Genomic DNA, 16,165 nt, shown 5'->3' on the forward strand with positions numbered 1-16,165 from the left:
TGTATTAACCGATCAACAATTTTTGTATTAAACGTTTTTTATGTGAAAACAAGTAAATAACTCATGAGAAATACAATTACGCCACGAATTCTCAAAGTTTGTTTCGCAACTAAAGTTGCATGCCTTGTATGTAAGTTGTATGTATTCTTGAAAAAAACCAGTTACACGATAAGGGACAAAAAATAGGTTAGCTGCATCTCTGTTTATCACATTAGTAACTTTATCTGTGCTCTCTTTTTAGTGTGAATGAGAAAGCAAACGTTCCTGTATCTACCTTTATTACTCTATCTACGCTTTCTTTTTAATGGGCTGTTAACTGAGACTGTCAACTGTCAAAAATACCACAATTTTTACTTTTTGAGGTTGGTACTATTAAACAGCATATATATGTTGGGATTAGGTTGGGATATGGACTATTCGCCAAAACCAATCAGCCGAGTTGGTTAGTTTGATAAGAATTTGAAATTAAATGGCAACATTATTTATGACTCACAATGATCACGTGACCACCTTAGCTTGGGTTTACGAAGTTGGATAAAAGAAAAAATTGTAAATTGTTCGGCGCTTGAATAGGTAGTTGGCGTGTTGAAAACAAATCGTGTTATTATTAAGTATTGTGACTGAAAAACCGTTTTAAAATGTCTACTAAGTCAAAAAAAAGTGTATCATCATCCACTCATGTTAGTGTTGTGTCGTCAGTGCAAAGCCCGCCGCAATCTAGCACTCCTGTTGGAAGCCGCCCTTCGAGTTCAGCCGGCCGGCCAAACAGCCCCTTGAGCCCTACAAGGCATTCACGCCTCCAGGAAAAAGATGCATTACAAAACCTTAATGATCGTCTCGCGGCCTATATTGATAAGGTTCGCCAATTGGAAAGCGAAAACTCTGGGCTGCGTCGGGAGATTCAAACTACACAGGAGGTGGTCACCCGCGAGGTGTCCAGCATAAAGGGCATGTACGAGCATGAACTGCAAGATGCCAGGAAGCTTTTAGATGACACTTCTAGGGAGAAAGCGAAATTGGAAATTGATTTGAAGAGGTTATATGAAGAAAACGATGACCTTAAAAAACGGTAAGAACAATAATTTTTGTATGAACTAGTGGCTCATTTATTTAATATTTGTATAATTATCTTGATTTACTAATATTAAATAGACTAATTTTGGTGATCTGTTCCGGCTAACCTTAACACAGTTTACGTCATCGGCGGCGTTTTGAGTCGAGCATGGAATGACGGGCGCGCGCGACCTCGCCTTTACGACATCGTGACATCATACCTCGATATAACTACCCAATCACCTACACTGCTTGCACTAAATTTAACTGATGCTACTTTTAAAACTTAGCTATTGTCTATTTGCCACAATAAAAACTATGTCAATGGTTTTGTTTGTAAACAATTTTGTAAGCTCATGCACGAAAAATTATGGCTTAAATTAAGGCATTTTATATCATGAATTATTGCACCTTCTCTTGCAACAATGTAATGTTTATCATACATCTTTACTACGATAAATAATAAATAGCTGGCAGATATATTATTATGGTGTTATGGCTAGAACTTATTACTTTATTATTTAAACAAACTAACAGTCTGTTAAAACAACCTAATTCTCAATCTATTTGTCTCAAGGTGACTGTCCCACTTTCTCTGATGTTAAATTTTTTTAGTTTAGTGTTTGAATCATTTACTTATAAATAAAATATGCATTGGTTTGCAATAGATAAGCTGTGAGGAAGTTTAGATTTTGCAACCTTAACTGCCTGTGGACATCCACTGTTGGTTATAGGCCTTCCCTAATGAGAGCCCCCACAACCAGTTCTCAACAGCCACTTCTCGCCAGCCACTTGTATCATCAGTCCATCATCCACAGTCACTAATCTTGCTCAAAACTCTATTTCTCTCTCCATTTCTTATAAAAGTTGCATTATATTTAGTACATGTTTATAACTAGGTAGGTACATCAGTGGATTACGATTTTTAATATCATCCTGATGATATACAAGAATAATTTATTCTGGATTCAGGTTTCTACTGTTTATAAAAAAATTATAACTAGTTTTGGTTTTGATTGTATGAAACAATAAAATGTGCGGTCACTTAAGTGCTTTGGGCTGTTGACCCTGTGTGCTACATAATAAAGACACAGCGCGGCCTTACGCCTACAGCATATAAGTAAGCTAACCTAAACAGTATCATCTTTTGGTAATTTTAACGTAATATTATATTAGGTATCAATGGTCTAAAAAGAGCCTCGATAGCTCAACGGTTAAAGGAGCGGACTGAAAACCGAAAGGTCGCCGGTTCAAATCCCACCCGTTGCACTATTGTCGTGCCCACTCCTAGCACAAGCTTTACGCTTAATTGGAGGGGAAAGGGGAATATTTGTCACCAATAAACCTGGCTCTTCTTTTAAAAAAAAATAAGTACCCTTATTATAAATGCGAAGGTGTGTGTGTTTGTTGGTTTGTCCTTCAATCACGTCGCAACAGAGCAATAAAAATAAAAGCACGGGATTGTTAAAAACCTAAATCCACGCGTACGAAGTCGCGGGCGTAAGCTAGTACATAATATATAATACTATCATTGCATCAGGAAAAACTTGTCAACCTCCCTGGCACAGTGGTAAGCGCTGTCTTATTAGTTGGAGGTCCCAGGTTCGACTCCTGGCAAGGATTTGGAATTTTATAATCTCAAAATTTCTGGTCTAGTCTGGTGGGAGGCTACCGGCAAAGCGTTCCGCCAAGCGATTTAGCGTTCTGGTATGATGCAGTGTAGAACTAAAGGGGCATGGGCTTATTAAAAACTGCCCTACTCCTTCCAGGTTAGCCCGCTTCCATCTTAGACTGCACTTACCACAGGGCTAACCTGTATCTGAATAAAAAAAAACTTGAGGCTATGTTTCCATCATCATCCCATCTCATCTCGGGCTCACTACGGTCACAGGTCTCACCATGGGAAGGGTTTGGTTTGTCCACCACCCTAGCCAAGTGCAGACTGACAGACTTCACACACCTCTTGCTTAAACACAACATAACTCTAAAAAATTAGAGGTGAAAAACGTGCCTGGAATCGAATCCCCGACCTCCCGAAGAGAAGGCTGCCGCCGATGTCTTAACTACTAGGCAATCACCGCTCTTACATATTTTATTTCATGATACTTAATATTCTTACTAACATAATAATCTCTGATTAAGTTTAACCTAAAACTTTTATGAAGCTGATCACACATTTCGGACAAACTGTTTCCGAACGCATCTGAAAAAGGTGTCGTGGGTGACTGCTGTGAGCCTGCAGCCGTGCAGTTGATGACGTCATTCGATTTCCATAGATGTATGGGATGATGTCATTTGCATTTTCAGTTTTGAGAAATCTGTATTATGGTGACAATGCAACAAAAATGATTTCACTCCTTGGCTGTGATTAGCTTCTAGTAAGGTTTAATGAATTTCGAGTAAACAAATAACTAAATACGTAACCATTTATTTACGTTACATGTTTACATTATGGTCAAAAGTCACACATCTGTATGAGGCAACCTGTCATTGACATTATTATAGGCCTTAAGCTCCACAAACACTTTAACCTTATAGGCCTGATACTGCTAACACGAAAAATGTTTATTGATGATGACTAATGATCAACACATTTTCCTTTCCTGGTACAAAATAAAAATCAATAAAAAATTTACAGCGAGTCAATAGAATTATAACATCAAACTCGTATCATTTTCTCCATAGGATGATGTCTTATACAATGTAGTATGTGTAGTAAAAATTACGTCAATCCGTTGCCCCGTTGCGACGTGATTGAAGGACAAACCAACAAACAAACACACTTTCGCAAATATAATAAGGGTACTGATAAAGACACTACAAGCATAACTCTCTCCATCATCGTCTTCTGAATGACACAGAGTGAAGAGAATTGGGCATGATACGAAATCATGCCCAATTCTCTACAAATTTAATGAAATTCTGCTGTGTGATGTAGCGCGGTGAACTCTTGATTGTAAGCAAATGCGTGTGCGGTAAACTTAAACTGATCATATCCGGAAATATTACTCTCCGGGCCTCGACAATACTGATTCATTACATTACACAATTAGATCATGTCACAAACGACGCGGGAGGTAAGTACGGTCTACTGTACCTAGCTGATGCCTGCGGCTTCGTTCGCGTGGATTTAGATTTGTAAAATCCCGTAGGAATATTTTGATTTTCTGGGATAAAACGTAGCCTATGTCACTCTCCAGAACTTTGACTACATCCATGCCAAAAATCACGCCGAGCCGTTGCTCTGTTGCGACGTGATTGAAGGACAAACCAACACACTTTCGCATTTATAATATGGGTAGGTGATTAAATGAAGACATTCGCAATTTGCGAAATCAGATGCTTTCATTTTCGATGCCACATTGATAAAGCACTGAAGCCTTTAAAACTAAATATTTTAATTAGTTTTTTCATTGTTATTAATTTTGTTATGATAGCAATTCAATCAGTGTGTTTCATTATAATGATTCAATTTAGATGAAAATTATAATTTTTTATAAAGAAACGAGCAACAGTTTAGGTACAAACCAGAGAATTCTGCTAAAAATGAGATAATAGGTACGTAATATTGAAAGCATTACTTAGCGATTTAACATAATATAATGATATTGGGGCCGATTCTCTTGTACACAACCTCTTAACTAAACTAAAATGACACGTCTAAATCTATTGCTATCCCTGTCATAATGTTGCTTGCGGAAAAGAATAGCACTAGATTTAGACCTGTTAGTTTAGTTTAGTTTAGAGATTGTGTACAAGAGAATCAGCCCCATTATCGTAAAGCCGAATTTAAAGTCACGGTGGTCACGGTTATATTTACTTGGTTACGTCACCGACAAAGCTGCGATCACATTCCCGCATAACCACCAGAATAACGGAAGTTATTTTAAGGCTGTCTAACAATGCTGTCGCTATCTTCATAATCTTTATTTTAAGACTTTTTCATTAACACATAAAATAAAAACTAAAGAAACGATTCGTACTTTTACATAATTTTTTTTTTTTAACATTAGTTGTTGACTTACATATTTTTCTATACTAGCTTATTTCCCGCCTACAATACGGACTTCGTCGTACTTAAATAGTATGGATTATGGACTTCTTCTACTTACTATTAAGTTTTCCCTCAGGATCATGGATGTATGCAACCCATGCCACTTATCTCTGCAAACACACTTTCACATTTTTGTACGCATTTAAGTTAAACACAAGTGTGACCTTTTAGTAGATGTTCTCATAATAGAAATACAAACGTTAGTTGAGATTCCAACACTGTTTACATTGAAATATATTGCTTTTTCAAACACAAGTTGCCTTCCGCATTTTAAGGTATTTCCATCAGCATGGCACGTACCTATTCGTATCACACAACGCTACCACGCAGAAGTTCCCCTATTTAGATATTATCACTATTGGTCACGCTATCTTACTCGTAAGGCAAAGAATTATGATCCTACAAATCATTTTCTTTTAACTCTAACTAAGCATTTAGTAAATTGACTTATTAATATTGGAGTCCTACAGGGCCGATACTAGAAATCGTAAAACAATTTTATCAAAATTGAAGAGTCCTGAAAATGACCAATAAATACCGACATTTCGAGTAAGCCGTATTACCGGTACACTTGACTATTATTGAAAAACCGGCCAAGTGCAAGTAGACTCGCGCACCGAGAGTTCCGTAATACAGTCGTATTTTTTCGACATTTTTCCCTATAAAACAAAAACTATTATGCATAAAAATAAATAAAAATCTGTTTTAGAATGTAGAAATTAAATAGGAGGCGACTGCAGGGGGTGCAAAAGGAAACAGCATTTCCTTATCATATTGTGCACTTGTGCTAGCGATTTCTGCCGCGTCAGGTGTCGGTTTACGCAGGCGACTGTGGGAACGTATTAAGCAGGCACGCTAGGTTGCGGCCTGACTATGCCTGTATAACATACAGGTAAAGCCCTTTTATATGATACCCCACATGGTATATTAATCTCACTTTGTAAGTTTAAAATACTAATTATTTGTTCATGAACATGATTTTCGGATTTTTTTCTCTACTTGCGCTATAAGACCTACCTATCTGCCAAATTTCATGATTCTAGGTCAACGGGAAGTACCCAATAGGTTTTCTTGACAGACACACAGACAACGAAGTGATCCTATAAGGGTTCCTTTTTTCCTTTTGAGGTACATCGTTGAAATTGGTTCATACAAATGCCACAGGCAGAAAATGACTCTTGGATTTTTGATTGTCTTTTAAACTAGGACAGACCTTCGAAAAATTATTATAGTTAGCCTCAAAATATTAACGGTTTGTTGAAGGACTGGAATCAGGCCTAGGTTAAATTCTAGCACAAGCATTTCACTTAGTTGAAAGGCAAAGTTGGTTAAGGAGGTATTATGTGTCTGTTCACGATTTTAGATTGACAAAGCTGTGATAGCCCAGGGGTTAGGACGTCCGCCTTCTAATCGGAAGGCGGAGGTTCGACCCGGGCACGCACCTTTAACTTTTCGGAGTTATGTGCGTTTTAAGTAGTTAAATATCATTTGCTTTAACGGTGAAGGAAAACATCATGAGGAAACCTGCATGCTTGAGTTCTCCATAATGTTCTCAAAGGTGTGTAAAGTCTGCCAATCCGCACATGGCCAGCGTGGTGGTCTATGGCCAAACCCTTCTCACTCTGACAGGAGACCCGTTCTCTTTAGTGAGCCGGCGATGGGTTGATCATGATGATGATACGATTGTATGTATGAGAAATATTCTTTATTGAAAAGAAAATGAAAGGAATAGATAATCCTTCCTTGTCTTTTACTCATGAAATATTGAGGAAATTAAAAGAGTATGCGGGGCAATGTCGCGTAGTGCTCACAGGCAGTAATCTATAATGCCGGCGAACGAGGTCGCGTGTCTATATAAGTTTTTATGTATGTCAAGATCACTGCAAAATTAAATTTATATTAATTAAATGTAGTTTTGTTACCTGCAATTTTTTGCTGTATTTTTATATATTATATCTTTAATTTGAATAAAATGTAACCTAGCGCTCGACTGTGACCTCACCAGGTGGTGGTAGAGTGTAGATGCAGTTTTAGATGGAAGAACGTTAACCTTGGATGGCTTTGACAGATTTTTATAAAACGTATTGCTCTAATTATACAAACCATCATCATCAACCAATAAACGTCCACTGCTGGACATAGGTCTCTTGTCGAGACACGCCGCGGTCATGCGCCGCCTGAATTCAAATCCGGTTCCCTAGGACTGATTTGATGTCGTCTGTCCATCTAATGGGGGGGGGGGTCGTCTTCTAACGCGAGAGTCTTCTTGAGTGCGAGAGTGTAGAATAAACCTCCGCTCCTACATAATAAGCTGTTTGCACAACGACGTAAATGCATCAGCATAGTTGAACGCTTCGGTGGCGTCAAAGAAATGCAGATGATGCATGCAGCTTTGAGTGAGTTTTGAGATATACGTTGCTTCAGGCACGAGCGTAATAGTATATTTCATTACAAGTGTGGAAAGGCTGTCATTGCAAAGAGTTCCGACAAATGTCGGACAGTCGGAACAAGTATATACTGCAATACGCCACTTTTTGAGCAACTGTAAGCATTATGAGGCAATAGCTGACCCGCCCCAACTTAACTCGACTTAGCTAAATTTAATGAGAGTCATAGAGACAGCTATAGTCCGCGACAGGTTAAGATTGCAATTGGGGTATGAGGTGAGGATATGAGTCTTTAACTCTTCCCAAGCAAGAAATCACGTGAGTCCGTTGCGACGTGATTAAAGGACAAATTAACAAACCAACAAACAATTAATACACTTTCGCATCATAACATTAGTGATAGGTAGCGCTCACTGCTGCTCAAGAAAGGATGTCATTTGTAATTATTATTGCTTTTTGCAGACTGGACAAGAAGACCAAGGACTGGCAGCAGGCGGACAGCATGGCGCGTCACTATGAGACCCGCTTTACAGAGGAGAGCAACAAGTACAACACTGCCCTCGCTGACAAGAAGAAGGCCCAAGATGAGGCCAAGGTATCAGATTTCATTTGTGTTCATACAAGGGCATATTTGTTAAAATCCTGCTCTTGAAGACTGAAGATTCTTTCTAGGTCCTTTGAAAATTGTTAAAATACCTTTTATTTACTAGAGAGAGTTTCCTTCCAGAAAAGATGACCGACTATACATTTTTTTAATCAGTGATCGATCGCAAGCGAATCTATGCTGCGGGCTTACACTGACACACTAGGAGCGTGAAGAAGATTCAAACATTTTGGACTAAAACTACTTTAGACGTAATTTGACAGTAGCTAAGTAACGTTGAAGATATTCCATTCGTATTTAAAAACGCCGCCGAACAGAACAACTGTTAAAGCTGCCATCTTTTATCGAGATGTTGTGAAGTACCAAGTAGTGTTATAGATAAACTAAGCACGCACATACTATTTTTTTGTCCATTTGCTTAGGATCTTGCAAAGGAACTGGAGAAGCTTCGCAAGGTGTACGCAGATACGCGCAAGACGCTGGAGGAGGAGATGTTGTGCCGCATCGACATGGAGAACACGGTGCAGAGCCTGCGCGAGGAGCTCTCCTTCAAGGACCAGGTGTTCCAGCAGGAGCTGCAAGAGACGCGGACCCGCCGACAGGTGGAGATCTCCGAGATTGGTGAGTTGTGCTACATTTACCGAAGAATACACTGCAGAGACAGCTCCATCGACAGATTGTATGGAGTATCTATTGAAGCTGCGGCAATAATAGTACTTAGTAGTTCTTGCCACCGTGATGTGAACCCATTTGATCTAGTTCCTCCCTCTTTGCAATCGGACTGTGAAACAGTTGACATTTCGCAGATATGTGTAAAGAGATTTGTTTCCTAGTTTATTTTTTATTTTTTCTAAAGAATATTTTAATCATGATTAATACTCCCCTTTCATCTCCAACCAAGCTTACAGTTTGTGCTAGGACAATAGTGCAACGGGTGGTATTTAAACCGCCGAGCTGTTGGAATACAGTCCGCTCCTTAACCTTTGAAAAATATGCGCTTGAAACAGTTTGTTTCAATTCTGCTTTCCTCGCCAGTTCCAATGGTATTTTTAAAAGAAGAGTGAATATGCATCCTCTAGGCATGTGTGCTCCACCTTAAACTGGAGATTGACTTGTAACGCTAATCTGTAATGTATCATTCGCGCCGAGCGCCGCGTACTCCACTCGACTGACGGTTTTTTCGCGTATTCCCTTTGAGTGTTACATTACAAGTCAATGCATTACAGGTCGCGTCATCGCGAGAGCAAAACGCAAGCACAAGCTGTAAAAATGGAGCACACTTGATCCAAGAGCTCGAATGATACATTACAAACACACATTACAAGTCAGTCTGTATCGCCTGTATTGTAACAAGATCGCCTCGAATGGTACATTACAAACAAACAGTACTTACAAGTCAATCTCCAGCTTTAGGTTGCACGTATCACTTACTAGTAACTTAATAAGTGCAGTCAAGCTCAAACCATGTTTGCTTGTATTGCACACAGCCTGAGTTAGTACTGCAACTGTGTTTTGATAACACCGTAATCTGTATTCTGTAAACCATTTTCTTATCATTAGATGGACGGCTCGCCCAGCAATACGAGGCGAAACTGCAACAAAGCCTACAGGAGCTACGTGAACAGCAGGAGGCCAATATTAAGGCAAACCGTGATGAAATTGAGGCACTCTATGAGAATAAGGTAAGACATTTATTATTATGAATGCTCCGGCTTCGCACGCGTTGCTTGAGAGGAACTATTCCACTATACATTGTGTTTGTGTAACTTAACTATTTATGCAGGGCACGGCGGCACGCCATGGAAGCTCTCAGCTGGAACGATTTTTTCTGACTTAATTCAGAAGTATCATACTGGTAGTTTATTTTTGCAAAATGTTCACAATCTTCTTAATTATCCCTATTTCTGTTGGTGTAAACCGTATGAACGTACGTACAGTAGTTTCTGAGATTAGCTCGAACAAACACGAATTCAGCACAGAGGGGGACTTTAATGTGCACGTAAATGTATACCTTTCTAATTAAACGAGACTTGATTTAAAAACAAATTGCATGCAATAATACACTGCCTACCTTCTTTTTTGTAAAAAATTTCTATTTTTAGTTTCATTTTGATTAATTTGCTTAAGTGACCTCAGTACCTTGCATTGTTTTCTATTTTCGTCTGATAGTGATAATGCAAACATGCCCTGATAAAATATCAGACAAAGATTACAACTTTATCTCAATAATTATATGAAATAAGCTGTATAATGCGATAACTTTCGTATGGACTATGGTTCAAAATATTATTAATGATACAATTAAATGTTTACCATTTTTGAGAATGAAGCATGAGACTAAAGATAATGAATAATGGTATTGTCATGGAATGAAACATACTTTGAATTCTATAATATTTATAGTCTTTAGTTCATTAATACCAATATTTCAATTTAAAAAAATTACTAGAACATGGCTGCGATATCAGACGCCTGGATTGAAGTTCTTTAAAAATCCTATAGGAACTTTTTGATTTTCTGAGATAAAAGTAGCCTATATCCATCCCTGGGATGCAAGTGGTCACTTCTATACTAATATTTGTCGAAAACAGTTAAACGGGCAGACGGATGAACAAAGAGACACACTCTTGCATTTTGTAATTATATTAGTATGGATTTGTTCCATACAATTGTTCTTTATGGATTTATTATGCTCAAAACCTCTGCACTTTTTAAGGCTGAAATCTATATCGCCCTATGACCTTCCTCAGACTTAAGACAAAGTTAAACGAGACAGACTTATATCTCAGCAAAAATCTGTATTGTTTTAACTCAAGACTCAAGTCAGAGCTAAATCAAAGTAAGTACCCTCTATTGATCTCAGCCTAAGTCCAAACTTTATCTAAGTAATACTAATGCCTGTACAGATGAAGAATCTGCAGTCGGCCGCGAGCCGCAACAGCAGCGCCGCCACGGTGGCGGTGGAGGAGCTGCGCACCATGCGCACGCGCATCGACTCTCTCAACGCCACGCTCAACGATCTCGAGAACAAGAACGCTGCGCTCAGCGTGAGTTGATTGTTTTTTAACTACATACAGGGGGAGCTAGTTGTATGGGTTGCGCCTAGTTGAAAAAAATAATGACGACTCTCTGAAAACAAAAGACAAGATGGAGGAGCTGTCAAACTCAGAGAGTGGCAATAACATGTGATTATGTCTCCCGTATAGAACCGCTGTCGCGAATTGGAGCGCCAGTTGGAGTCGGAGCGCGCCCGCCACGCCGAGGACCTGGCGTCGCTGGAGCAGGAGTTGGCGCGACTGCGCGACGAGATGGCGGCGCAACTGCGCGAGTACGCCACGCTCATGGACATCAAGTGCTCGCTCGATCACGAGATAGCCACCTACCGCGCGCTCATCGAGGGCGAGGAGGACAGGTGAGGACATGAGCAAAAACGCATTCACACCACTGCACTCCCCCGCGCTTGAACTCATTGACCTAAAATTGTATGAAATTATGTTTGACCAACTTTTGCGGGGCAAGTTATACAGGTTGAGTAAAAAGAGCTGGCATGTTCACAGTACTCATACAAACACAATCTTACCATAGGTTAGGTAGGTTGTTCTAAAAAAATCTATTTATCATTTTTTTAAGGAGCTTGCGCCCACCACGACTTATGGGTTTAAAAACAAAAAAAAATGAAAATAGTAGTAAAAACAAAACAGTAACTTGCTCTGTCACATTCATAGATGCTACACAAATGCAATAAAAGAATGTGTTGTTACATGTGCCAGCTCTTACTGACTGATGTATTACAGTGACCCAACTCATTGGTCATTTCGCATTAAAATATGAGCATTTTTAAGATGATGTGCTGTTTGCTGTTGTCAAACCATATTTTATTGGTTTCACACCAAGAAACACAAATATGATAAAAATGAATCACATTAACTTATTTATTGCTATAATTATTCACGCGTTGATTTCAGGAAAACGAAGAATCCTAAAAGATACGGAATAAATTTATTTAATTGCAGATTAAACCTGACAACCCAATCTCCTGGTCGCGAGTCCCGCGCGTCCATGAGCGCGTCCGCCAGCGCCAGCGGCGGCCGCATCACGCCGGGCCGCCGCGCCACGCCGCTGCGAGCTGCACGCAAGCGCACGCTGCTGGACGAGAGTGAGGAGCGCAGCCTGCAGGACTTCAGCGTCACCTCCAGCGCTAAGGGAGACCTGGAAGTCGCCGAGTCCTGCCCCGATGGCAGCTTCGTCAAGATCAGGAACAAGGGGAAGAAGGTACTTTCACATATTTTATAAAATATTTAAATATTATGATCTTTTTCACATATTTTATAAAATATTTAAATATTATGATCTTTTTAAAATCTCTGCTGTCTAAGACACCTATTTATCCTCATTTTAGCTTTCTATATCTTATTAATTATGAGTTTCGACTTTATGATGTTGGAAATGTAAAAAATATAATATGTATAATAAATAATAAGTTATACATAGGAAAAAGTTTGAAATTATTAGTTATGACATAGTAGCCCTCGTAGCTTTAGTTTTTAGTTCACGTAAATAATCACTATATCGTCTTACAACTCCAACAACTGACCATCAAAAAGTGTAATTTACTACCTATTTTGAATAAAATATTTGACTTTGACATCATGATGAATCTAACATGGTCGAAATGTAACAAATATATATAATGATATGTGTATCTTAATATATATAGGAAAATGGGTCCGAGGTTGAGTAAGTTAAAGTCGTATTTTGGAGTGTATGTTTGTTGTTTCTCTACAGGAGCTAAGCCTTGGTGGCTTCCAAATCATTCGCAAGGCTGGTGAAATGGAGACGATGTTCAAGTTCCACCGCACCGTGAAGCTGGAGCCCGGAGCGATCGCCACCGTGTGGTCGGCGGACGCGGGCGTGGACCACGACCCGCCGCGCGACATCGTCATGAAGGGACAGAAGTGGTTCGTGGCGGACAGCTTCACCACCACGCTGTTCAACAATGATCAAGAGGTGAGTGTGTAGTGTTGACAATTGTACGGAAGCTGTGTGATATGGGCTTGACCCTAATTATAGGAAGGTCTTCCTCTGAGTGGGTGTCATGCTCTGAGCTGGGCTGTTGTATCTTGGAACTTGTAATAGTCTTCTGAGGTTAACACTTTGTTAGCGCGATTCAGGCTTAAAAAGTTAATGAGGTTGAAGATACCTGTACTAGCCTGCTTGTTGTAAGTTTCTAGTGACTATGTCTCACTTTCAAGCTTGCATTTTTTGATAAATGGTATGACTATAAAAAAATTGGTGACGATCACAATAGATCGGAGACGGTCGAAGTGATACAAGGACAGAAGAAGAAGAGTACAAGATGTAGCTTCATTTGGTGTCTGCATGTTGAAACTGCCTCAACTACCTTTCCTTGTGTTGGTTGTGACTGTTGTCTGTAGTAGAAGAAACAAAGGGGTCTGTGCAGTGTAAACTGTTAAGAGACTCTTTGAAAAAAGAGGGGTAGCAGGAAGGGGAAAAATAGAACAAATATATGTGACCTCAAATATTAGACTAATCCCTGTGTATTCTCCTTTCTAGTTTAGTCTCTTTATTTTAAAACCAGGATATGAAAGAGAATAATTAAGATGTGAGCTGTGATTTGTGCATGCTTTTTAACGATACATCTTTTGTATGAAGGAGGTAGCAGTGTCGGAGCGACAGCGGCGACAGATCAGCACGAGTGCGCAACGACACCGCGAGATGGCGCACAAGTTCCCACGCCGCGAACAGGTGAATTTACCTACTTTTTTTAATGACCCTCAAATGTCACAGTAAAAACTTGATAATTACGTTTGAGCAAATCTGTGCAGACCGCTTGATGCACTTATTTACGATAAGAAATATTAATTAATAGTCTGTGTAACGAGAGCTGAAGTTATGTGATTGGCTAAATTTATGGTAGTATTCTTGTTGCAACAATACATTGTAGCCAATAGCGAGCTAGTGTCGGTCAATCAGAGCTGATTGCGATCGTCACACTGTAGCTGTCATTTTACCGTAATCGCCACAGCTTTTACTCGAAAAACTTTTGTAGTGACATTTTTAAAATATAAAATTAAATACTTTCTTTTTAGCTTGGAGAAGTCCGCGAAGGAGAAGAAAATTGCCGCATAATGTAACGTATGCGGGACAATGCGCTGCGTACCTGCTGGCGCAAAACATTTTTTACATGGTGCCTCACCACTCCTTAGGTTTCAATTTCGCCCTATGGGCCATCTCCTACCACTTAAGCAAGTATTACAATAGGCTCGACGGCTTGCGTGACTATAGAGGGGTAAGATTGACGGTGTTCGAAAAAAAGTATTCTATGACAATGTACCTAACCATTCTTGCCCTCCTATTGTGAAGTTGCGGTGCCTTAAAGTTTGAAACTTAACGTTTTATATTCGACATCGATTCAAATCACATCACTACCTAGTTTGTGTAACGTTATGTAGTAATTCACAAGTTTATCAAATCTTCACCGCCCTACAAGGCGTCTCCTCACACCTAGCTCAGACGTAGTGAACAAAGTACAAATCTTGGTCGTTCACAGTTATTATTGATAAGCATACTTAGATTATAATAATTATTACGTACGTAACATCCCCACCCATAGATTTGCACTAAATGGATAAATGTTTGTCATTAATAAAAACTACATTTCATAACATAACATACAGTAGATAAAATCTACTCAATTCTCTATTTTCTTAGTAATTATGGACTAGTAGTAATAGTTTGGTTAGATTTAAGATAGAATTGACGTATCACACCCACTGTCAATTTAGATTAGGTGGCGTTTGTCATAATATTATCAAATGCTATTTTTATAATATCACAAAATGCAGGTGGTGCAAGTCTCAAATAAATGACTCCTTAGTGCCGAAATTGTGACTATTGCACGTCATACATAATTATGTAATTGAAGGTAATCGGAAATAATAGTCGTGTTCGTTTGCATTGTTGTGCGTATGTGCACGATTCGTTCATGTGCAGTTATTAGTTGTTTAAACTTGAAGCAAATGTCACTCATCAGAGTCTGACATTTGCTTCGTTTCTTTGTGCGCATTATAATGTGTTATTGGTCTGTGGTGCGGACATGCGCACAAAGGGAAGCAAACGAACACAGCTGATGTTACGATTACCACATTAGCGCCCAAGACACAATAGCATCCACGCTCGGGGTTTAGGGCCATACATTTTTCATTATAATCATGAAATAGATGTATTATAAGCATTTATGATAAAAAATATGATGCAAATGGGTTGTCATTATTTTTCTTTAATCTAATATATTTTTTATCATAACAATTAATGATTTATAAGATTATATTAGGATAAAACTTTTTTTTCACATGGTTATTTTTCTGTTAATTAAAGAGAGGACAGAATCTGATTTGGTTGCATTATATTTTTTTCTGTTAAAAATTAATCATGAGACTTTATTTTCGACCCAGATAATATGTCATATTATTTTCCATGTGTAAATTACTTACAAAATAAAGGTTTATTTAGGTTTAATTGTGAGTTTTCTTTTCTCCTCATTCTTTTTTATTGTTGCAAGTTCTGTTCTTCAATCTGAAGATGGAAATAATTTTATTACAGTATGCGGTGAAAAATATTGTACCTACATCGATCTTTAGAAAGTCTCTGTCGTTGAGACCCACAAAACGTATGTATGATGTTGATGAGTGACAGAACCAACAGAACGTTATTTTATCATGAAAAGAACACCTAAGGTGAAATTTTCGTATGTAAAAATTCTGTGCGACAAGGCTATCTTGGCACTTGAATGACATTGACAGGGGGGCAACCCTCCACCTCCTATGGCCCCACCAACCTCTCGGTTATATGGGCCGAATCTTTTATTTCTGGTCGGTGCAGGTGGGCCGAATCGCGGGAGGGCGCCCGTTCGGTACTTGCTCTTGGCATTTTCCCAGGGCGCCTTGACTCCCTACAAATTATTTTGTCTCTTCCGTGTCCCTTATGCCCCCAAGGGGGGAGCCCTTGGAGGCTAGACGTCACTAGCACAGCTGTGATTCCCGCTGC

General features: G+C 39.1%; 1 protein-coding gene across 1 annotated transcript; it reads left to right on the forward strand.

Moving 5' to 3' along the window:
• The first annotated feature begins 492 nt into the window (after positions 1 to 492).
• LOC117994721 (lamin-C-like) lies at positions 493 to 15,637 on the forward strand. Its single transcript, XM_069502644.1, has 10 exons — positions 493 to 1,069; positions 7,957 to 8,089; positions 8,521 to 8,719; positions 9,659 to 9,780; positions 11,005 to 11,145; positions 11,305 to 11,510; positions 12,112 to 12,370; positions 12,884 to 13,105; positions 13,772 to 13,864; positions 14,209 to 15,637. The coding sequence occupies exons 1-10, from the start codon at positions 639 to 641 to the stop codon at positions 14,251 to 14,253; spliced, it is 1,851 nt and encodes a 616-aa protein (XP_069358745.1). The 5' UTR covers positions 493 to 638; the 3' UTR covers positions 14,254 to 15,637.
• The last annotated feature ends 528 nt before the right edge of the window (positions 15,638 to 16,165 follow it).

Source organism: Maniola hyperantus, chromosome 2 (assembly GCF_902806685.2).
Source record: "Maniola hyperantus chromosome 2, iAphHyp1.2, whole genome shotgun sequence".
Lineage (NCBI taxonomy): Eukaryota > Metazoa > Arthropoda > Insecta > Lepidoptera > Nymphalidae > Maniola > Maniola hyperantus.

Excerpts from the sequence above, each read along its gene's own strand:
- LOC117994721 (XM_069502644.1), top strand. The coding sequence starts at position 639 with ATGTCTACTAAGTCAAAAAAAAGTGTATCATCATCCACTCATGTTAGT. Across the intron at positions 12,371-12,883 it reads TCAGGAACAAGGGGAAGAAG|GAGCTAAGCCTTGGTGGCTT; the intron begins GTACTTTCACAT and ends GTTTCTCTACAG. Across the intron at positions 13,106-13,771 it reads TGTTCAACAATGATCAAGAG|GAGGTAGCAGTGTCGGAGCG; the intron begins GTGAGTGTGTAG and ends TTTTGTATGAAG.